At 34.1% G+C, this 23,357-nt stretch overlaps 3 protein-coding genes and 1 non-coding gene across 5 annotated transcripts; 2 read left to right on the forward strand and 2 right to left on the reverse strand.

Annotated features, from left to right (window-relative positions):
* Positions 1 to 36: 36 nt before the first annotated feature.
* On the reverse strand, positions 37 to 2,698 carry LOC143565576 (U-box domain-containing protein 45-like). The gene is made up of 2 exons (XM_077052513.1): positions 2,359 to 2,698; positions 37 to 1,172 (listed from the first exon to the last, which is right to left on the reverse strand). The coding sequence occupies exons 1-2, from the start codon at positions 2,679 to 2,681 to the stop codon at positions 413 to 415; spliced, it is 1,083 nt and encodes a 360-aa protein (XP_076908628.1). The 5' UTR covers positions 2,682 to 2,698; the 3' UTR covers positions 37 to 412.
* Positions 2,699 to 2,825: 127 nt separating this feature from the next.
* LOC143565580 (U6 spliceosomal RNA) lies at positions 2,826 to 2,928 on the forward strand. Its single transcript, XR_013141099.1, has one exon. It is a non-coding gene; the product is annotated as a U6 spliceosomal RNA (small nuclear RNA).
* Positions 2,929 to 6,103: 3,175 nt separating this feature from the next.
* On the reverse strand, positions 6,104 to 15,607 carry LOC143565577 (uncharacterized). Its single transcript, XM_077052514.1, has 11 exons — positions 15,341 to 15,607; positions 12,973 to 13,016; positions 12,228 to 12,330; positions 12,030 to 12,141; positions 11,656 to 11,942; positions 11,441 to 11,566; positions 10,178 to 10,571; positions 8,897 to 9,197; positions 8,641 to 8,802; positions 7,235 to 7,729; positions 6,104 to 6,378 (listed from the first exon to the last, which is right to left on the reverse strand). Exons 1-11 carry the CDS (start codon positions 15,498 to 15,500, stop codon positions 6,136 to 6,138), a joined length of 2,427 nt encoding a protein of 808 aa, XP_076908629.1. The 5' UTR covers positions 15,501 to 15,607; the 3' UTR covers positions 6,104 to 6,135.
* A 3,479-nt stretch (positions 15,608 to 19,086) lies between these two features.
* Positions 19,087 to 21,962, forward strand: LOC143565568 (heterogeneous nuclear ribonucleoprotein 1-like). Of its 2 annotated transcripts, XR_013141095.1 has the most exons (7): positions 19,087 to 19,237; positions 19,325 to 19,365; positions 19,457 to 19,620; positions 20,423 to 20,522; positions 20,612 to 20,781; positions 20,987 to 21,781; positions 21,813 to 21,962. XR_013141095.1 is itself a non-coding variant. In XM_077052509.1 (6 exons), the coding sequence occupies exons 1-6, from the start codon at positions 19,194 to 19,196 to the stop codon at positions 21,569 to 21,571; spliced, it is 1,104 nt and encodes a 367-aa protein (XP_076908624.1). In that variant the 5' UTR covers positions 19,087 to 19,193; the 3' UTR covers positions 21,572 to 21,818. The 2 variants fall into 2 exon arrangements, 1 of the variants encoding a protein (XP_076908624.1); XM_077052509.1 differs by having other exon boundaries at positions 20,987 to 21,818.
* The last annotated feature ends 1,395 nt before the right edge of the window (positions 21,963 to 23,357 follow it).

Here is a 23,357-nt window from a genome sequence, read left to right on the forward strand (position 1 = left end):
TCATTTATCTTTAAATCGATCGTAATTTTCACCTGTATAATTATCATTCAAAACTTATTACAATGGATAGTTTTGAGCATTCAAATAACAAATTACTCTTATTCATAAGAAAACCATATGAATCTTAGTGCACCAATAAACAAACTCTTTAAAATTTACACTTTGGTCCTCCAAGTTTAAATATTTACAAAAAACACCCTTTCTTTTTGCTTTTAGTGCACTTTAGATCCATACAGTTCTCATATTCCTCATGTATAAAGCTTAAATCATCATTGAAGTCATGCTAAACATTAGTAATAATCAAGTTACTCATCTGCATACTTACATCTAGTAGTAGCAAAACACGAGTCAGTCGAGTTGGTCAACGGGTAAGCTTGAGCTTAACTGAAAACGGGCCGTTTTAATCAAGTATTCAAGTCGGTTTCTGAGCCAAATCTTGCAATAAACAGTTTGCAGCTTTTTTTGAACCATCAACCTTAACCGCAATATCATAAACCATCTTCTCAACAGCCATTGAGCCTGGTTTCTTTTCGGGAGGCGAGTCCCTAAGTAAGTCCAGCAGGGTCCTAGCCATATCCCGACCATGATCGGTTCCATACGCGGTTAACCGTAACAAGCCAGGAATAGCACCTTGGTTTAATATAAGCTCCCTGTATTTACTTCTACAGCTTGAACACAATGTAAGTAACGAACTAACTGCATGTTCAGTGCTAATTAAAGATCCATCTTCAACCGTTTCCACTAATGTTAATATCCCATCTACCGTTTTTGCTATCGTTGATCTTCCTTCTTCGGTTTCTAAAACAATCTTGATTAAAAAAGTTGATTTTTCAGCAAATTTTGAGGATTTTTTGCATTCTTTAAGGAGGTTAATGAGAGGCGGGATTGCTTTTGCATCAGGTGTTATGGTTGGTTGTTGTTTTGAATTTGAGGTTGTTAGGTTGTAAAGTGCGGTTACAGCATCAACGCGTCCTTGAACGGTCCCACAACTGAGGATTTGAACTAGCAACGGTATGACACCCGAGCTTATTATGGTTTGTTTGTTGGATTGGGCTGTTGACAAAGTCAAAATTGCAGCAGTGGCTAACTCTCTGAAGGTGGTGTTGTTATGTGAGTTGAGAAGGTCAACGAGTGAAGGGATCGCGCCACATGTCACTATTTGTTCTTTGTTTCTGGAAGTTAATGTGGATGTTGAACTTGTTAGACAGATGATTAAGCTAATAGATTATGATCAATGCAAACAAATTTCACAGGCAACAGATAATTAAGCTAAGTAGCTAACAGATTTAAGTTCTTTGATGTGTCATTCAAGTTAAAGATAGTGTCAATATAAAAGCAAAGACAAAGCTGCAAGTTAAACACTAGCTTGAAGATGCAGTATCTATATTATCAGATCTGTAAATGATCTCAACATACTCATTTTTGATCTAGCTACAAATGTTTGTTTACTAATTTAAACATCTGTATAACAAACCTAGATCTGAACTAGTAATCGGAGAGACAAAGCTTCAAAATTACTCATGTTGTTGACTAATTTTAGCATGGGTTGATATGATAAACCTAAATCTAGACAAATAATCTGAGAGTCAATATGTGTGATCTCAGGGTATTTGAATTTTGAAGTATAACTTGTTTTTTAACTCATGCAAGAAATGGGCTAAACTACATGACAAATTAGTGATGGTTGTTTTCACCTAATTTTGCAACAATAGCTTGATGAAACTTGTAATCTTTCATGACCATTCCCAGTATTGTAATCAGTATGCTACCAATTCGATTTCACCAAATCGAACCAACAAATCGGTAGTTGGTCAAAGACGATCCAAATCAACCCAAAGGGCAAACCGTTCAAAATCGGTCAAAATATGTCCAATTTGGTCAAATTCGGTAAAAGTCTGTCAAAATTGGTGAAAATCTGTTATAATTGGTCAAAATTGGTGAAAATCTTTGAAGTAATTAAAAAATTATACTTATTAATCCAATCTGATTAATAAGTTTGAAAAATTATATATAAAACTTTTGTATACATATAATTTTGAAAATATCCATATAAAATCCCGGTCCAATTAATCGCTAGCCAATAACTCACCACTCGACTAATGCCTAGCTCGTTCTACAACACATCACTGACCATAGCCACAAGGCTTCATTCAATTTAGCTTCCCTGAAACCCTAATTATCATCACTAAACACTAAACTATCACACATTAGAAACGATAACATCCTATTGGTACGGATAAACAATTTAAGCTCTCAATAACAATTCACAGCATTAGAAACGATTACATCTTATTCGTACGGATAAACACAACAATTCGCATTCATAATGTAACCAAAATCAAAAACCGAAACACTAACCGTTGGTTTCTGGAAGCGAGATTAAGGACCGCGAGCAACGAAGCCTGACGAGCGTCATGGTTTCTGGAACAGAGCATGAGAACTAGCGGCTGAATAACACCTGCTTCACCGAATTTGGCGCGAATGTTATTATTATTATTATTATTATTACGAATTAAGCTTCGAATGTCTCTAGCGGCGTGGATTTTGGTGTTCATGTCTCCGGCGTGGATTAAGTTGCCGGAGATTTGATCGATTAGCGTTTGTTTATTGTTATTATTGTTATGGTTGTTGTTGTAACTGAATTGTAACGGCCTTGGCTCATCACTCTGTTCTTCTACCATGGCTGTTAGTTACTGAATGAATGTTTCAGCTGCTGTTATTGTAACTGAATACATACATACACACACATCATCATAATAATAATAATAATTATACTTATAATAATAATAATAATAATAATAAAGTTTAAAAAATATTTATATATTTTTTATTACTTAATTAATATATAAATCTGGAAGAGACTGAGAAGATTAGGATGGCTTCTGCACTAGGATTACACGCACCAAACAAGAAATGGTCAAAAAAAAATTAATATATTAAAAAGAGACATTTACAGGTTTTTTTAATCAATAAAGCTTGGGTTACCTGGGATAACTTAATGGTAAAAGGCAAATTTATGTGCCCGCGATCGCAGACAGCATTGGGTAGTCAAGCCAAGCAGCTCTTGTTCCATGGAAAACCTGCAGCTCGAAGGCACATTGTGGTAAAAGCTGGTTGGGATCGGATTCAAATCTGAGACCTTGCAGTCTCTTGGCATAAGTCTTCACTTTCTCTCTAATGACAGTTGAGGTAAAGCTTATTGGCTAATCAATTAACCGAAAATGCTATATTTTTTGGGGGTTTATTTTCTATAGAGTTGCAACATGCACGTTCGGTATTGCTGGTTTGGATTTTCAAATAAAATAAAATGAAACGAACATGTTTCAATACCTTTTTTTATTATATTACGATTTGTTTTTCCTTTCGTTTACAATAGCGAGTATATCCAAATCGAAAATTTTTACGCTCAGTGTTATCTTGCTAGTTTATTTTAGATAGAATATGGTATATATCCTGATTTATTTCAGTTAAAAGATAACTTACAGTATAATAATTTGCTGTGTTATTATTAAATGATTAAAAACATGCATAAAATGACAAGAGCATGCAAGGGCAGTATACTACAAGCATTAGAATACAACAATTTCGGTTATACATATGGCTTGATATGAAGTGTTTAAAATATGTAGAATATTCCTTTTTCTTAACCATTTGATCACGTTACGGGATCACGCTAATAAACTGTGAATCAACGTGATCAGGTAAGTCGCAACTTGTGTTTCGCGGTGATCTGCTATCACTTCAAATGGAATGGGGTGTTAAGAAATAAAAAAGATATTTTATCAAATAATTTCATTATTGAATATTAAATATGGCATCTTGATTTTCTTCATAAGTTTAATAATAGTTTATGTAATTAATTAAATTAATATTAAATGATTTAAAAAACATGTATAAAATGACAATAAAATAACAGACTAATTATAATAAAATATAGGAAAATTGGATATTAATAATCCCAACTATCAACTATTGACCAATAATAATCCCAACTAAAAATGTGACTGGTAATAATCCCAACTATCAGTTTTGTTACCAATAACAATCCCAATTAAATAAAACTGTTAACTCCGTTAATTATTGATGACATGGCGCGTGACGTGGCATGTGACTGTTAAACAAGGTGGTTATTGTTCAAACTGGGTCGAGCCTGAAACTTTTGGACGAGTTGAAAAATATAAATACAAATTATCGGGCTAATTTTCTTTGAGATGATTGAAAGATACAGAACGATTAGAAAAGCTGGTTGTAGAAACGAACTAGCTTAATTTTCTTTGAGAGGATATCAGAAATTGATCTGTATATTTAAGATTTAAAATAAAAAGAAAAAGTACACCTCACCCGCCAAGTAATCACCACGTCACGCGCCATGCCATCAATAATTAATGGAGTTAACTGTTTTATTTAACTGGGATTGTTATTAGTAACAAAACTAATAGTTAGAATTGTTACCGGTCACATTGTTAGTTGGGATTATTATTGGCCAATAGTTGATAGTTGGGATTATTAATATCCAATTTTCCTAAAATATATTACAAACACTAAAATACAACAAGTACAGGTATATATACCTTTCTTAACATGAAGTGTTTGAATTTTAAAATAGGCATATAATAATAGTCTTTTTAAAATGATATAATAATAAAATATTGAATATAATACTATTTTAGAATTTAGACACAAATCCACAAGAGGAAAATGAGATAATGGTGGGACCAGTGGTCAATATTTAGGTTAGGAAGTAAGGAAGGAATCATGTTAAAGAATCTAAACAAGCAACATAAAGCCATTTAAGATAAAGACAACACATGCATATGTACTTTAAACTTTTAAGTAACAAACAACTTCATTGTGATTTATTGTTACAATAATAATAATGTTACATTTGTTTTATGTTTGTTGTTTTGTAGTGAAACCAATGGAGTTACTTTGGAGGATACTCGAAATCAACTTCTTAAAAGCCGGAATTTGGTAGAGCTAAATTCTAAATCAAATGTTATTTTATAAACGAGTTTGTGCCCGAGTTTGATATGCCGAGCTTCATTAGACTTGTAAATCTAAACGAGTTAATAAAACATAATGTTGTTTATGGTTGTACTAGTTTGAGACCCGTGTATTTACACGGAGAACTAATGAAAATTATAATATATAAACATTAAGCAAAATAAATCAATAACACAATTAACATATATTTTAAAACACAATGCGTAAATTAGCACCACGGATATGAAACACCATGTATGAATTTACATTTGTGCATAAAACACGTGTAAACCAACGTGTGTAAGACGTGATGTGTAAATTGTTGTCAAATTGTAGAACATCATTTGTAAATTGGTACATAGTTGTAAAAGACCATGTGTAAATTGATGCACAGTTATAAAACATCACTTGAAAAATCTTATAAAAATCTTAACATCTCAAAACCATGTGTAAATATAAATACATAATGTTCAAACAAACTCAATTTAATAAACTTTTAACTAAAATACATTTTTTAAACAAAATATAGCACTACTATACTCATTAAAAATTATACAAAAAAGACTAAATGTATTATGTAATCAATGTTTATGGTTCCTTTCTAGACATTTAGAAGTATATTCGCACACATGCATAACTAACTCTACATAAGAATAACAATCTAACAAGCTCGAACTTTAGACATGGTCACAAAACGAGTCAATAGTCAATATTTCTTAGGACGAGCTCAAGCTTGAGCTCGACTCGACTCTTTTAAACCACTAATATTAAAAGATAAAAGAACTCGATTTTAAATAATACCCGATACCAATCACAACAGCTCAAATACATCCTTTCTTGCTTTCATAGTTCACTTTACAAGCAACACCAAAAGGAAAGAATCTGTAAACCGGCCCAACTAACTTTTAAAAATTGGTCATTTAACGGTTACAAGAGGATTTCATCAAATTCTTTTTTTACATATATCCTCAAAAACGATAAATATATCGAAAATCCCAGCCTCCTACAAATGATTTACACGCGAATCCAGCCAGTTATGTATCACCTTTAATCATCATTATAACTAATTTTCTTCTCAAATTCATACCTTTTGTTAAAACTGGTGGTTGTTTAATTCCTGATATTTAGCTGGCTTCATTTGTTTGTGATCCTTTAGTAGTTATTAGGCCAGTTGATTTGAGATGTGGGTCCCGTCATGTCAACGCCCGGTCCAGCCAGTGTTTGGGACTGTTGGAGAAGTGGGTGAACCGCGCTGGTGGTTACTGGTTGAGCCGAGTGGTGGTAAATACTGGCAAAGGTCCCGTGACCGCCTTGAGGAATATTATAGAAAGAATTAGCCTGCACACCAGACATGTCTCGGCCCGGTGCAGCCATCCATACACCCGAACCTTCACTCTGCAAATAAACACAGGATTAACAAACATGCTATTTTCGCTGGTTTATATTTGTTTAAGTTCTGTTCATTTAAATATTAATTTAATTTTTTAGACACATTACAGTTTAGTCTTTTAAGTTTTAAGAAATTAAAATATCATCCATTACAATTTAGTTGAGTTTCATTAATCATGGTGCATCCATTACAATTTAGTTGAGTTTCATTAATCATTTGGTGCAACACATTGATGTCCACGTTTACTTTTAGTTGGTGTTTGTTAAATTAAGTTCGTGAACCATTCGTTTATACAAAAAACAAACATAAATCAACATGAATACGTTAATTTTCTTAACGAACAAGCACGAACAAAAAAACCTTGTTCGTATGTCCGTCCGTGTTCAGTTGTTTGTTCCATTAAAGTTAAATAAACAAACATGAACATTCCTTGTAACCAAAAAAAAACGAACCACATAAAAAACTAAAGGTTCCTTTTTTTATGTTTTTTTGCTTCAGCTTCGGTTTTGCTGTCAACCAAAGACTGAAAACACCAAACCGAACCAAAGAAACCAAAAATTAATAAACAGTGCAGCCCAAAAATTTAAGATCTAAATTTTTAATAATCAATTAAACATTAATTAACAAAAAAAAAATCGGGCCCAAAGTTTCATGCCCAAATTCATTATTTTGGGCCTTTTTCGGCTCAAATATTTCAAGCCTAGAGGTAAAACCAAAACCAAACCGAAAGCATTATGCAAAACTGCAAACCGAAATCAAATGTTTTTCAAAATGTTAGGTTCGAGCCCAAAAACCAACTCAAACCGATCCATGCACACCTCTAATTTTAACTTATTATTAACTAGAACAAATGAAACTAACCTGCTGTCCGGTAATGTAGACATTACTTTCCTTAAACTGGTTCCCACCGAGATCTTCATCAGAGGTTGAATTACCAGCTGTAGCAGCCGAACCAGAATTATACCCAGCTGGGTTTAAACCGTACGTTCCATAGCTTCCGGGCATACCAATATTAACCTGGTTTCCAGTATTGCCATCCGTTTTGTATTGTGGAAGTGGGTATTTAGGGCTAGGTACTGGTGGGCCCGGATACATGCTACCGGGTTGGGGTTGTTGAGGGAATGCGTTGTTGCTTAAAAATTGGTGAATGGCTGGTGGAGGTACATAAAATGGGGAGAAATATGGGGCGTATGGGATGTAATTTGGAGGGTAATGCGGTAAATGAACCCCTGGTGGTTGTCTGAAAACGGGTAGTGGTTGTTGGGTCACGGGTATGGAGGTTTGCATGAATCCGCCAGTTTGTGTGGTGGTGGTTGGTGTTGGACCAGCACCAGATAACATTAGTGAATTCCCAACCTGCAGTTTGAAATTCAAAGATTATGAGTCGGGTTATGTTTAATTATTTACAGTGTCACATAGATAAAGTCAAACGGGTCAAATAGGTTTGACAGTCCTAAATCACTTTATTCAAAGACTTATATTATTACTTTAACAAAATACTTTCTGTACTCAAATTAAACACAAATAACATTAAAAAAAACAAATTTGTAAAAATGTTCTTGGTCAAAACTCCCTACTGACGTTACACAATAAATCAGATAATTCAAAAAGTTATCATATTAACTAATATTACATATCTTTTGCAATCACATTTAGCACACATCTTTGTTAGAAAACTAAAAATCTTCTTAAAGTACTACCCATCAAAGTTTCCCACCGTCACCCGCACTCGGCCACTCGCTTTGACTCGCTACATAGTAAATCTCTCTATCCAAAAAAGTATATTACTTTTTAACATTATATACTTTCGAAAATCAAATTTAATTACTTGTAAAAGAGAATTAATATTTAGGTAAAGAAAGTAATTAAATAATGCTCCGAGTCAAAAATTCCCATTCTGACCCCAGCCTGTTTTGACTAGTTACGCGATTAATCACTTTATTAGAAAAACTTGTTATTGTAGTTATGAGAAAAGTTTTAAAAATTAGGGGTGGGGGAAGTATTCACAGTGAAAATTTCCCATTATGTCCTGAACCCATTTGACTCTTACACAATAAATCACTTTATTGAATAGACTTAGCTTATTACTGTATAATAATCTATACATTTTCAGTAAAATCACATTCAACAAATGATTTGCCAAAAATTGAAAATGCTAAAAAGTGTCAAAATTTTGTCTTCTAACCCGAACCCATTTTGGTTTGTTACCTACCTAACTCGTCTAGCCCACCCATTAGTAAAGAAATAAGACCTTAAGAAACACAAACCTCTTGAGAAGAATGAGAAGCCTGTGGGGATAACACGGGAATATTTGCATTAAACTTGTTTGGAACCCCGGTTGAAGGAAAGGGCGAAACGCGGCCATCCACGTCAGCACCCGAGCGATAAAATTGAGCATAATAGCTTGCTGGGTCAAACGGTTGCTGAACCTGAAAATTAAAAAAAATGCATAAAAATTTTAATCGCAATATAAAATGGCCAAAGCCGAATATATAACTTTTACACTTTTATACAAAGACTTACTACAAAGTTTGGGACTTGAGAACCATCATGATTATGAGACTCGTTGGGTTCAAAAGATGTGACGTGGGTCCCAATCATTGGTGGAATGAAGCCAAAACTAAAGTTGGGAGATGTCTGAAGAATTGGGTATTGATGACTTGCTGTTGGGAGTGATGGCTCTTGTTTGGATTCATGCTGATCGGGGCCCGGAATTGATGATGTGTCGCCTTCGGTGGATAGATTCTCGGGTATGTTATTGGATGATAATGGACGCTCGGGATGATCTTCATTCTCCACACTTGCCAAAGCATCATTTTGATTTCTAAACCAGAAATAATTTATTAGATGGTGTGAGAGAATATTAGTTGATGCTTGGATGCGCGTTTTGTAATTGATGTATCTTTAATTAGTTTTTAATCCTTGGATAGGCCAGTTCTGCTACTGAGTATGTGATTATTTAGATTTTACTTTTTAGGGGGGTCAAATAATTAAACTTGGGTAATCAACTTAAAATCTAAAGATAACAACAAATTTACAACTACCTGTTTACCCCTTCTTTAAACCTAATTTGTAAGAGTTTTACTCCTGTTTAGCCATTATATATTTACATCAACTAATTCCTTAAATAATCCCGGATTTGTAAAATAGATGTTAAGACTTCAAACTCAACTGATTATCTGATTTTAGTTATTTAATATCACCTTCTTTTTAAACACTAGGGTTGTAAACAAAACAAGCCGAGCTGGAGCTTGACCAATCAAGAGCTCAGCTTGTTTAGCTCATGAGAGCTCAAGCTTAGCTCGTTTCAAGCTATTTCTAAAACTCGTACTCGGCTTGTGAATAGTTTTTCAGGCTCGTCCTCGACTCAGGCTCAACACAATGATTAATTATTAGTTTATCTATATATATATATATATATATTTAGAGTTACCTTTATATATACTTATAATTATTAATTTTTTATAATAAAATAATATATATTATTTAGTTATTTGTATCATAATTTTATACATAGTGATACATTAAATAAAAATATATAAATAGTAGACTCGTTTAGACTCGCGAGCCTACTCAAGCTCAATAAGTGCAATTCAGACTTGGGCCTGTTTATTAAACAAGATTATTTTTAGGCTCAATCTCGTTTAAGCTTGACTCGATTCGAGCTTTAAACGAGCCAATATCAAGTAGCTTGTGTGTGGCTTGGCTCTTACACCCCTACAAAACACACAACACACATCTAAACACCCACCAAACATCTAAATGGGCACAAATCACTCAATTTAACAGAAATATAACACAAACCTGAGCTGCTCGCCTATACTTTCATCAACCACCTCAGAAGCCTCAGAACTCTTGTCACTCACTGGCTCGGGCTCGAGCCCAGGCCCATTTGAGGAGATTGGATTAAGACTGAAACTGGCATCAAAGCTTCCAAAGTAGAACCCGAGTTTTTCAGCTTCAGGAACATGAAGATGATTTGGAATAATAACATGTGGATTATCTGAAATGCATGATTCCTCTAGCTTCTTCTCGAGCCCGTGGGTCGCGTCCTTTAAATCAAGATCACGGACTGCAAATGGGTTTGGAGTTTGACTTTCAACTTGAACAACAGGCATCTTAGTTGACTCGGTTGACCCGGTTCCGTGAGCAAGAGCTGAATTTGTTGGTTTTGGTTTCCATTCCATACTTGGACCAACTGTAGAAAGTGAACGTTAGTGGACCATGAAATTGCAGTAGTTAAAAAATCACATAGTTTTGGAATTTTAGGTTTTGTATTGTAAAATTCATAGCTTTGTGGAAAGTAAAATAGCATGTTCGCAATTAAAATTTTACATTCGGTCATTCTAAGTTTTTATCTAAAATGGTCTTGCGTAAGAGAAACTAGGCAATCACTACAAAATATAGCAAACTTAACTGTCTGTAAAAATAAATTATTCTGAGAAATGATGAAAGACAATAAATAAACTTTATGTACCATGTTTCATTTAACTTATTAGGTAAACAATCATCACAAAAGGTATTGATAACATTTATTTTGGCCCATGATGCTCTACTGAGGATGTTTTGTCCCATGATGTTGCAGTGTGTCCAGACTTCAGTCAGGCATTTCATTTAATTTGGGATAAAGAAAATATTACATTTGGATGTTAAGATCAAATAAAAAATTCTTGTTATAACTGAGAGGTTTGAACAATATTATATCATAATGAGAAAATCACATAAGAGTGAAGAGCATAGTAATCCATCCGTTGACGTCTTTAAATATATACACCAATTAAATGCTCTAATTACTGTTTGACAACTAAATCAAAATAGATTTAACTAACATTGATTCTTTCTTTTAACTAAACAAGCACGTGTGGTGAATAATATGTTATTGAAGTTCTACTTAAGTTCATAATAGAAATCCATAAAGATTCTAGCAAACTACATTTATTTTCCATTTTCTGAAGTTATTAACTTTTCAAAATATTAGAGTTTTATTTAGTTACAACTTCAAAAGATTAAAAAAAACAAATTTTTTTATATTTAACCGAGTACATGAATGTTATTTGAGATTGATACCTTTCTGAGGCCCAATTGCTTGTTGTGGTCTATTATTATAATTTGAAGAAGGCCGGGACACGGTAAATGGGACATGAGATGACGAAGCCTTGGCTTGCATGGAAGAGTTTCCAACCTCGGAACTAGCTGCAATGGTGATTAAATCAATATTATATGCAAATTTAAAACAAAAACTACATAAAAATAATGCAACCAAATAAGAAAACGATGCTCACATGCAATTGATACAATCTCAAGGGGAGTCTCATGAATTTGGTCAACCGAAGTTTGTTGACTCCCAACCTCACGTTTGATTGTACCCACGGGGAGTCGTGAATCTTGTGAAGGAATCAAAATAGGATCTTTAGCAGACAAATATAACCCTTCTGAAGGTGATGGTGTCTTAGAAGCTGATGTGTCATTGAAGGGCCCACGTACACTCCCGCCAACAGCAGGGCCCTTACTTGCCTCAACAACGGGAACCACTTCAGATTTGTTTTCATCAGGTACAGGACGAGAATAACTGCAAATATTTTTTCAGAATTTAAATTGTGAACCATATGACACTTATTAATAATTAAAACCAAAGAAAATCTGGTGAATTAACTACCTTTTAACAGCTGCCTCTTTATTCTTTTGACCCTGATGAGTTGACTGTTTTGGACCATTATCTGCACCTTTACTCATTCCATTTTCCTTTGCAGAATGTGATGCCCTGCCATCTGGATGAATAAAGATATCAGAGATTGTTATTATGCAATATATAAGAAGAAAGGATAAAAATTGCTATAATAATACAATAAATTACCATTAGAAGCGCGACGAGATGGGTAGTTCAACCTGCCACCCCTATTCCCCCTACCCTGCATCCCAGGTCTCCATTTGGGCTCTGTAGATTCTTTATTCGGAGTCTGCAAAAAACATAGTAGGTTAATTATATGAACTTCAAAAGATTACAGTAAAATTAGACAAATATACACTTTAAAGCAGTTCTCTACTTAAAATTGATTATGTAACGAACATCCCTCTATGTATATATATCCATCAAACCAATTATCTACAGCATTCATGTATAATAATAAATTACTATCTCCAGCTTGATTGATGATTTAGCAACTAAATTGCAATTTTTACAACAAATTACCCACAATAATCATGTATCATTTATTCACAAAGAATCTTACTTACCTCCATTTACATGTTATCATATCAAAATAAAATACTTCTAAAATTACACAAAAAGTAAAAACTTTACCTCCTTTACATGTAACATTATTCACCGACTTTGTAACTATATTTTCCTTTTTACAACAAATTACCTACATTAGTAATGCATCATTTATTTGCAAAATATGTTACCTTTGCACAACATCGATCTAACCAGATAGTAATTATGCAACATCACTTGTAATATATATCAGAGCCGAGTACAGATCACCATAGAAGTATGTCGAACTAAATGTCGGTATGGAATACTAGTGCAACATTGCTATGAAAGCATATCAAAGTGAAGACAAAAACTTCTAATATTACACAAAAAATAGAAACTTTACCTCTTTCTTGCGATCACGCTTCCTCTTAACCTCGTGAAAAGGATCTGTGACACAAAGATTTAAACTTGTTATAATAATTTAAAAACTATACCCGTTCATTAACCCTGATACCTATTACAAAGTGAGAAACTAGGTTATAACCAGTGAACTCTCACTGTCTAATTCTAGCCCCTTCAAATCATTCTAATACCAAGGATCATAACAAGTTTAAAAGTTTAAACAGATTCAGATTTTTAGATAAGCATTAAAAGCAACACATAAACTCTAATCAATCCATTTACCACAGTATGAGTAAAAAAACAACCAAAAATAAAAAACTTGACCTAAAAAACATAATTACAAAACAAATCACTGAAATTCCACTACTTAACTCAAGCGCCTTCAAACCGAATTTACACTATTGATCATTACAAGTCTAAAAGTTTGAAGTTTAAACAAATTCAGCTTTTCAGCATTTTAACCATCACACATAAACCCTAATCAATCTAATTAACACCCGAAATCAAAAACTTTGACCAAAAAAACACAATCACAAACCAAATCATTAAACTTCCACTATGTAACTAACACGCCTTTCAACCGAATTTACACCAAGGATCAGAACAAGCTTAAACATCTGAACAGATTCAGCTTTTTACATAAGCAATAAACCCTAATCAATCCAATTGACAAACAAAATCAAAAGACTTAACCTAAAAAGTCCGGAAAAACACGATTTTCAAACCAAATCATTAAACTTCCACTATGTAATTCAAGCGCCTTCAAACCAGATTTACACCAAGGATCACAACAAAATTGAAAATTTGAACAAATTCAGCTTTTTAAACAAGCATTGTAACCAGCACATAAACCCTAATAAATCAAATTTAAAAAAAAAAAAAAAACTTGACCTTAAAAACACAATTACAAACCGAATCATTAAACATCCATTACGTAATTAAAGTGCCTTCAACCCGAATCAACACTATACATCACAACAACTCTAAAAGCTTGAAAAACACATAAACCCTAATAAATTCAATCAACCACCAAAAAAAAACAACTTGACCTAAAATCCCCAAAATCAACTTATCTTTACCTAAACAACACGATTAAGAAAACAAATCATTGAGCTTCCACTACGTAATTAAGGCGCCTTCAAACCGAATTTATACATCATAACAAGTTTGAACAACGCATAAATCGTAATCAATCTAATTAGCACAGTAAGACTCAAAATAACAAACAAAATCATAAAACTTGACCTAAAAACCACAATCACACACCAAATCATTGAACTTCCACTACGTAACTAAAGCTCCTTCAACCCGAATTAACACTACAGATCATAACAAGTTTGAAAAACTCATAAACCCTAATCAATCTAATTAGCACAGTAAGACTCAAAATAACAAACAAAATCATAAAACTTGACCTAAAAAACACAATCACACACCAAGTCATTAAACATCCACTATGTAACTGAATCGCCTTCAACCCAAATTAACACCACAGATCATAACAAGTTTCAAAGTTTGAAAAACACATAAACCCTAATCAATCCAATCAACAACCAAAAATAATAATAATAATAATAACAACAACAATAATAAAAACTTGACCTAAAATCTCCAAAATCAAAAAACTTTGACCTAAAAAACACAATTATAAACCAAATCATTAAACGTCCACTACATAATTAAGGCACCTTTAAACCGAATTAACACTACAGATCATAACAGGTTAAAAAGTTTGAAATACACATAAACTGATAAACCCTAATCAATCAAATTAACACTAACAGAATCAACCAAAATCAAATAACTTGACCTAAAACCCACAAATCAACACCAACACAACACAGATCAAACAATCAAATTCAACAACACAAACAGAATAAGTATGATTATTATTATTATTAGTATTACCTTGCAATAGATCAAACAATCAAATTCAACAACCAAATCATTGAACTTCCACCACGTAATTCAAGCGCATTCAACACGAATTAACACTATCTTAACCAACACATAAACCCTAATCAATCCAATCAACAACCAAAATAAAAAAAATTAAAATTTAAAAATAAAAAAAACTTGACTAAAATCCCCAAAATCAAAATTTTTTACCTAAAGAAACACAATTACAAAACAAATCACTTAACTTCCACTATGTAAGGATCACAATTACAGGTCTAAAAGTTTAAACAAACTCATCTTTTCACATAACCATCTTAGCACACACATAAACCCTAATCAATCAACTCAACATCCAAATTCAAACAACTTAACCTAAAATCTACACTCAGAAACCTAAACCCCCAAAATGAAACCAGATCGAAGAAACAGAGTATTATTATTAGTATTAATAATATTATTTTTATTATTACCTTGCAGTAATAGCTTCTGAACAGTCTCGTTAGGATCCATGGAACAGTCCTTAAGCATTGCGTAAATGTCATCTTCAGTATGATTATTGCCTGTGATCTCCTTTATGTTCTGGATCGTCTTCCGTACATTGCTCGGTATTGAAACCCTAGCTCCACTCATTCTTCTTATTCTTCTTCGTATATGGAAGGTAATAATAATAATAAGAGTAATTAATCAGTTAATGATGATGTAACGCATGATTATGTATTGTACTGTATAGATTTAGATGCAGAACATAATGATTATTATTAATAATATTATTATTATTGATATAGAGAGATTGTTGAGATGAATGAATGTGGTGATCTGAAGGAGGAGTTTGGGGTTTTGGAATTAGAGAGAGAGAGAAAGAAAGAAAGAAAGAAAGAAAGAGAAAGGGAGGGGAAACTAATTTATGTATAATGTATGTATGTGTGTGTGTTTTGTATAAGTGTATGTTTGGTTCCTAAGTTATTATTATTTTATTAAGTGTTATGTAAGTTAGACCTTTGTTTATGTTTATGGTTTTTGCAAAGACTTGCTTCTTCGTTTATTTTCGTCTTGCTTACGGTGCGTGCATATAACATATATATGTGTGAACTTTTGGGTAGGCAAAAATGAAATTGCACTAATTTTGACGTTATTTTACTACTGTCGTGAAAATAACGGAATGTTAATCTGGCATCATGTAATGGCGTTGATAACCGAAAGACAAGGGTACATGCACCAATCGATGGTGTCCCGATTGTTGAGTGTTATGTGCCTTTTGTCCAAGGCATGATGCAACACTACTATCGAGTTGGAGGTCTCACCGGAAGCAGTCTCTATATTCCTAAAGGGTTGAGGTAAGGTTGTTTACATCTTACTCTCCTCACACTCTAACATAACTTTGCTATTGGTGAGATATACTGAGTACGATGATCATGATGATGATGATGACTAATTCATTTATTAGGCTCACGTGTATCGCGTCAAGTCGCTGTCACGTAGGCATTGGAGTTTTAAATTAACTAATTTGTTACATGTTAACTTGGTTTAACTAATATTTAAAATAATTGAAAAAAAAACTAAAAAGTAAATAAATGTGTGTGTGTTTAGATACGATTGGAGAGTTTGGAGTGAACCCAATCCATCAAGAGGGGATGGCGTCGGTATTGACATAGCGTTGGAGGGGACAAAAGGGTTGAGCGCCATCATGATTACTAAGTTGTTGTGGTATGACGGTGTTATCACTTGATGACCGGGCCTCATAGCGTTTTTTTTTTTGTTCCACAAAGAAGAGCTTTAATGAGAATTAATTAATTAACTCTTTAGATACTGGTTTGAGCTCGACTAGGCTGGGTGATAACAGTTTGAGTAAGGGATGAGCGTGGGACAGTACCCGTACCCGTACTTGTACCCGTTTGTACTCGTACCAATTTCAATAAAAACACGTACCAATACTCGTACCGAATTTTTCGGTATGGTACAGGTACGAGTATTGGTACGGGTATTTTGGTACAATACCCGTTTTTGTACCACTTTACTTTTTTATTTCCAAATTTTCGACGATCTTGAAACCGGTACCGGTACAAGTAACAAACAACCTGAATTAGTCCGGGTGTCGGTACTTGCACAGGTACGTGACGGGTACCAAATTAGTACATGTACCAAATTGGCCATCAATTTAATGATAAGATAGTATTGAAGAACCCTAACTCGGTCGCTAATTTTAAGTGATTTGTTTGTTGGTTCGGATGTTATATCATTTAATTTTGAAGAAACATTTGGTACTTGTTTAATAATAACATGGTTGGAGAATGTATTTTTTATATATTAAATATGAAGAATCTCAATTAAACCCTTATATAATCCAAACAGGTACAAAATACCAAATGTACCCGTACCTGTACCCGTACCAAAATTCAACAAAAATGAGTACCAATACCTGTACCGAATAGGCTAAATCGGTACGTGTACGAGTACGGTACGAGTACAAATACGGGTATTTGGGACAAAATACTCATCCCTATTGATGAGCATGTTTTTGGTGGATGTCTTATCGGTATATTGGTATGGTAGCCGTGGGTCCCCAAATTGTGTAGGAAAATTTTTGTTTCTTGATTAGGTTGGATAACGAGTCAATATATATAGTGTTGAGCTGGGTGACCCATATTTTGTAAATAATAAATGTGTTAAATATAATTATATTCTTGCTTTTTTACAATCCAAATAAAACGATTTGATAGCTTATATGCATAAAAATGCTTTTTGGTCAACATTTGAACCATTTTATCGCTTTCCTTCAAGTAAGACGTCTGTTAAGACATTTGTTGTTGTCTCTTATGTGTATGCTACTTTTGGGTAAATAATTTAGACAAAGGAACACACATCAACACATTTAGGTACAGGTATCGGCTCGATTTGTTATTTTATTTCGTTTAATGACAATTATTTTGTTAGTTGTTAAATATGAAAGTTTTGGAGCATCATTATAGACTACACCATTTCTTTCTCGAAAATTATAAACTACACCATTTCTCTCCCATAAACTCACACTCCTCTCACATAGCTTTTAATATTTTGCTAGTAGGATAACCAAAGACTTTTGCCTTGGTAACATGCAAAGTCATTGGTTTGTCTTAACCATGTGGCCTCTGCCCGATTGAGAACCCCTTAGACTATAGGACGCGGTCATGTGGAAAGTGACACATAGACCTCGCGTAATTTCTTCACCTCCTCCTTGTGGATAATTATATATCCACACTTTATGGGTGCGAGGCACTACATTTCATGGTGTGTTTCAATGCCACATAATTTCACGATACTTTCCACATCACCATACTACACAACCTTATAACAATTTCATTATAAATTGCTTTGCTAACTTACCAAAATCACGGGTAACTTTAAACTTGCACTAGTATAGTTAAATAGGTGGATTAGTCAAGGGGTGTTCACATGTTCACTTTATAGTTTGAAATTATTTTTATCTAGACAAAAAACTCATCAAATTAAATTGAGGTAGTTCAAAACCGAACTTATAATCGAACTTGAATTTTGTTTTTTATTTCGGTTGCACTAACCAAATAACCATTTTTGTTATTGAATTTGTTTTATTACAATTGTAACTAAATGAATTGAAAAAGAAAATATGGTGAAAGAGATAATGGATTAAAAAGAAAGCAAAACATGAGAATCGCGACGTTTTGATGCGTTTATAAGAAACAAGATTCATTCTCTAATATGCAATTCCATTCAATGGACTTAATCAAACACATTTAATCCATCCTCCCACCATAATCCTTTATACAATGTTTTTGAGACCAGACATGTTATGCCGGACTGACTGGGATTCGGTGACTTAACTGGTTCGGTTCTATATAAATTGCCCGCTCCTAAAAAGCAGTTGGTTTGAACCGGCCAACGGTCTGACCCGAGAATCGGACCAAGGAAAAATTTATTATTTTTACTTAAAACTTTTCAACCTTAAACCACCATTTTGAAGGTGAAATTTTTTCGACCGGTTAAACCGGTGAATCAATAGCACGTTCGGTTCACTATCCAATCCAGTTATAAAAACATTACCTTTCTACATCTTTATATTCTTTTATACTCCGACTGTTATTTATGTATACCAAACATTACCGTAACATCTATACATGTAACTTAACTTTATCCCCAAGTAAAAGTAAAAGTCCTAACCCTTAATATTAATATTTTCCACCACAAAACTCTAGCCGCATTCCTATAAGACCCACCCACCCACACAATTCTCAAACCATCAAATTCACACACACATTCGAAACCCTAAATCCAATTTTTCACCTAAATCATTCAATTCAATTCACTTCAATGACTTCCAAGCGATCCGATTTCGGCGATGGCGCCAGTCCCGGGTATGTCAATTTCACATATTATTATTATTATTACCCAAACCCTAACCCTAATTACCCAAATCTTAACAATTTTTATTTTTTCCGCAGCAAGATTTTCATCGGAGGCTTATCGAAGGAAACCCAGATCAGTTAGTAGATAAAAACCCTAACCTTATTATTAATTTGATTGAATTTGTACTTGTATGATTGTAATTGATGTTTGTGGGTGTATGTGTGTAGCTACGTTTGTTGAGTACTTTGGGAAGTACGGATCAATTACGGACTCGGTTATTATGAAAGATCGGTTGACGGGTCGGCCGAGGGGGTTCGGGTTTATTACTTATGCGGATCCTTCGGTTGTGGATACTATTATTAAGGAGACTCATGTGATTGATGGGAAACAGGTGAGTTTGGTGTAGTAATTGTGTGTATTGTTTTTATGTTGTTTGTGATGTGATAATATTAGGGGTGGGCGTAAACCGCGGAAGACCCGCGAGACCTGAACTGATCAGACCCGGTTATTTATGATAGGGTCAGTTTCCGGGTTCTAAGAATACCATTAAACAGTTCCAGGTCTGGGTTGGGTCTTGCGTGTTTGAACATTTTCCTTTTTACATAAACAGGGTAAGACTCGCGAGACTCGAACCGATCAGACCCGGTTATTTATGTTCAATCGGGTCGGGTCCCAGTTCCTGAGAATACCATTAAACGTGTCTGGGTCTGGGTCGGGACTGACTATTTTTTCTTTACATAAACAGGGTTAGACCCAACTCGAACTGATTGGACCCGGTTATTTACAATAGGGTTGGTTTCTTGGTTTTAAGTATACCAATAAACGGGTTTGGGTCCGGGTCTGTGGGTCTGACTTGTTTGCACACATTTATGTGATATTGCTTTAAAGATAACAACTTTATTATAGAAAGTTAGTTTATTTGAATGGATAGGTTTATAATAGGTTATTGATTGTGTGTTTGATTAGCAAATATGTTCTATTTGAATGTTTCAAGAAAGTTAAAGAACTCGAAAAAAATTATGACTTTGTATTATTTTAATGTCAAAATTAATTTATTTGAATGGTTTGATTCTATTTAGGTTATTTGGTTATTTGAATGCTTAGTTGTTTTATTTGAATGTTTTAAGTACAAGTAACTGAAATTTGAAAAAAACAAGATTTTTTTAATTATTTTGTTGTTAAATATCTGACAGGTTGAACTCAAGAGAACTATCCCCAAAGGCTCTACCGGGTCCAAAGATTTCAAAACTAAGAAGATATTCGTTGGTGGGATTCCGGCTGTAGTAACCGAAGGTTTGCATGCAAGTGTACTTGATTTATTTAAAATGTTAATAATTTATGATTGTATTGGTGCTTATGATTGTTTTGTTTGCTTTGTTTAGAGGAGTTCAAAGAGTTCTTTTCAAAGTATGGACAGGTGTCCGAGCATGAAATTATTAGAGATCATGTGACAAAACGCCCTCGAGGGTTTGGATTTATCGTGTTTGAAAGTGAGCAATCGGTTGATGACATTCTTGTTAATGGGAATATGATTGACATGAATGGTACACAGGTAAGTTTTATTTTAAAGGGCACGTGTGGAACGGATGTAGGATACTTACGTTATTATTATTATAATTATTATTATTTTTCATGTAAAACTGTAAATGTAAAATTTGGTCAAATTTTGGTCAAAGGTGTTATAAAAGTTTTATGGGTAAATGAAGTTGTTTTAAGTTTATAGAGAAGAAACAGGTTAACGTGTTTATTTGGTGTAGGTTGAGATCAAGAAGGCTGAACCAAAGAAGTCTTCGCAGTCAGGAATTAGCTCATACAGTAGGGAACCTAAGGGTCGAGGATATGCCGGCGGTGGTGGCGGCGGTGGTGGTTATGACGGGTTTGATGATTCGTATGGCGGTGGTTACGGTAGCGGTGGTGGTGGTGGAGGGTATGGTCCTCCGCCTTATAGGTCTTACGGAGGACCACCGAGTAGGTTTGGTGATTACGGTCCGTACGGGCCCGGTGGAAGTGATTTTGGGGGCCGTTACGGTGGTGAATATGGCGGTGAGTATGGCGGTTATAGGGGTGGTGAGCCGCCACTCAGTGGGTACTCTAGTCGGTTTAGTTCGTATGGCGGTGGTGGTGGTGGGTATGCTGGGGGATATAGTGGAGGGTATGGAGCGGGTGGGTTAGGCGGGTACGGGCGAGGCGGTGATAGTGGCGGCTATGGTGGTTATGGTGGGCCAGGTGGCGGCGGCGGTGGGTATGAGCTGGGTGTGGGTTCGGGTTACGGAGCGGGTGGGCCGTATGGTAGTAGGGCAGGTTATAGCGGTGGTAGTCGTTACCATCCTTATGGCAGGTAGACACTTAGTGACCGTTGGATCAAGAGAATCGAATAGGCATTAAGAGCCCTTACAGCATATCAAGAATCTAGAAGAAACTAGAAGATCCGAGTTGCATTTGCATTTAGCTAGTTAGCGTGTTTTTTGTGAGACTTTAGAACAACTTGTGTTATAATTTGTACTTTGTGTTTTAGGATTTATGTTTAAGGATAATTGTTGGATTTAGGTTCCGTCTTTTAGTCGATATCTATGTTTGTTAAAGTCGACATTAACGATATCTATGTTTGTTAAAGTCGACATTAACGTCTTCGTGTAGGTGGCGTCTACAGGTACTCGATGTAGGATTCTTCATCCTAGTTAGCTTACTTTTGATCATGATTTATCTGTTAGTAATAATATTATAAGTATGTTTGCATTCAGTTGGTTGTATACTTGTTTATACAAGTCTATTAATCATATATAAGTGTAGTTAGTTTTTGGTATTGTAGTGTAATTATGTATGCATACTAGTATATATATGCTGGTATTGTAGTGCAATTATATATGCATATATGTGTGTGTTAGTACATATACGCGTGTGTGAGTAAACTTTTCGTGTCAGTGCAACGCATGTTCATACTTTGTAATTTTATTTTTCAAGTTTCTCCACATTTCGTGACGAATTTTATGCAACCTTTTTTTTCAATTCTATTTCGTTCTTTGAAATTCCATTTTGAGTGCCACTGTTTTATAGATTTTTTTGTTCATTGTAGCTTTATATCAAGTTTATATTAAAGATGATTTTGAACTTTGGATTAGTACATATTGAACATAAGTTGTCTTTTTACTATTTCATGAATACTTTCCAGCATGAAAATTGATAGAAAACATTTGGAAGGTCAAATGAAAATTTAATTTTCTAAAAGTGTAATTTGACTCTTATCTGTCGGTAGATACATGAAGTTCTAGAATGATACGTTATGTGTATAAAGGCTGTTCCATTTTGGTCTTTTAGCTTGACCCTTTAGTTTAGGTGATTTATATTTCACGAACGCTGACTATTGTAATGGAGTAGGAAGTTTATTGAAACTGCTAAGTTTAGGGAGTATTTGATTTCCATCATATGATACCCACTCATGAGCTACTTGAGATCACGTAGGTCTATCAACCTAAGGTTGTACGTTATACTAGAAATCATCATCGGAATTTTAAATACCGAAAGTAATCTTGAAAGATGTGTTTCTTGGGATGTTTATGAAATATGTAAAGATTCACTTCAGCATGTTGTAAAGACTGTTATCAAATGTATGGTAATTTAAACTAACAAAAGTATGATGCATTTGTATTTGATTTAGAATTTCATATTACATGCAAAATTGTTCTAATTCACAATATATGCTACACTAAAAGAACCTGAATCATAAAGTTTTTTTTTTTTCAGAATTAATGTAGAGCAAATGTAAAAGATAATACTTCTACATTAAAAAAATGTTTGTTTAGTAAACAATCGTGTTTTTGGCGTTGTTAAGAGTGCAATATTTAGCTCACGTAAAGAGTGGGTGGGTCTGCGTCTGGTGTGGAGAGGATAGATGAGCGGTGTTATGATATGCCAAAAAATGGGTTTTATGAAGGGAATGAACGAGGTGCTTTTAATGAGGTGAAAAGACCGGACGTGAGTGAGATTGGAGGCGTGTTCAGATTTTTTAATTTCTCATTGAAAGATAACTGATTTTCATAGAACAAAATTTTATATAATGATGAAACCACTGCTTTACATACCATAACACAAGGCATAACTTTCATTTCACATCATTATGAACGACTGCTT

The sequence above is a fragment of the Bidens hawaiensis genome, unplaced genomic scaffold, assembly GCF_021521415.1.
Source record: "Bidens hawaiensis isolate Kalapana, Puna unplaced genomic scaffold, B.hawaiensis_p1.1 tig00022444_1, whole genome shotgun sequence".
In the NCBI taxonomy this organism is placed as follows: Eukaryota; Viridiplantae; Streptophyta; class Magnoliopsida; order Asterales; family Asteraceae; genus Bidens; species Bidens hawaiensis.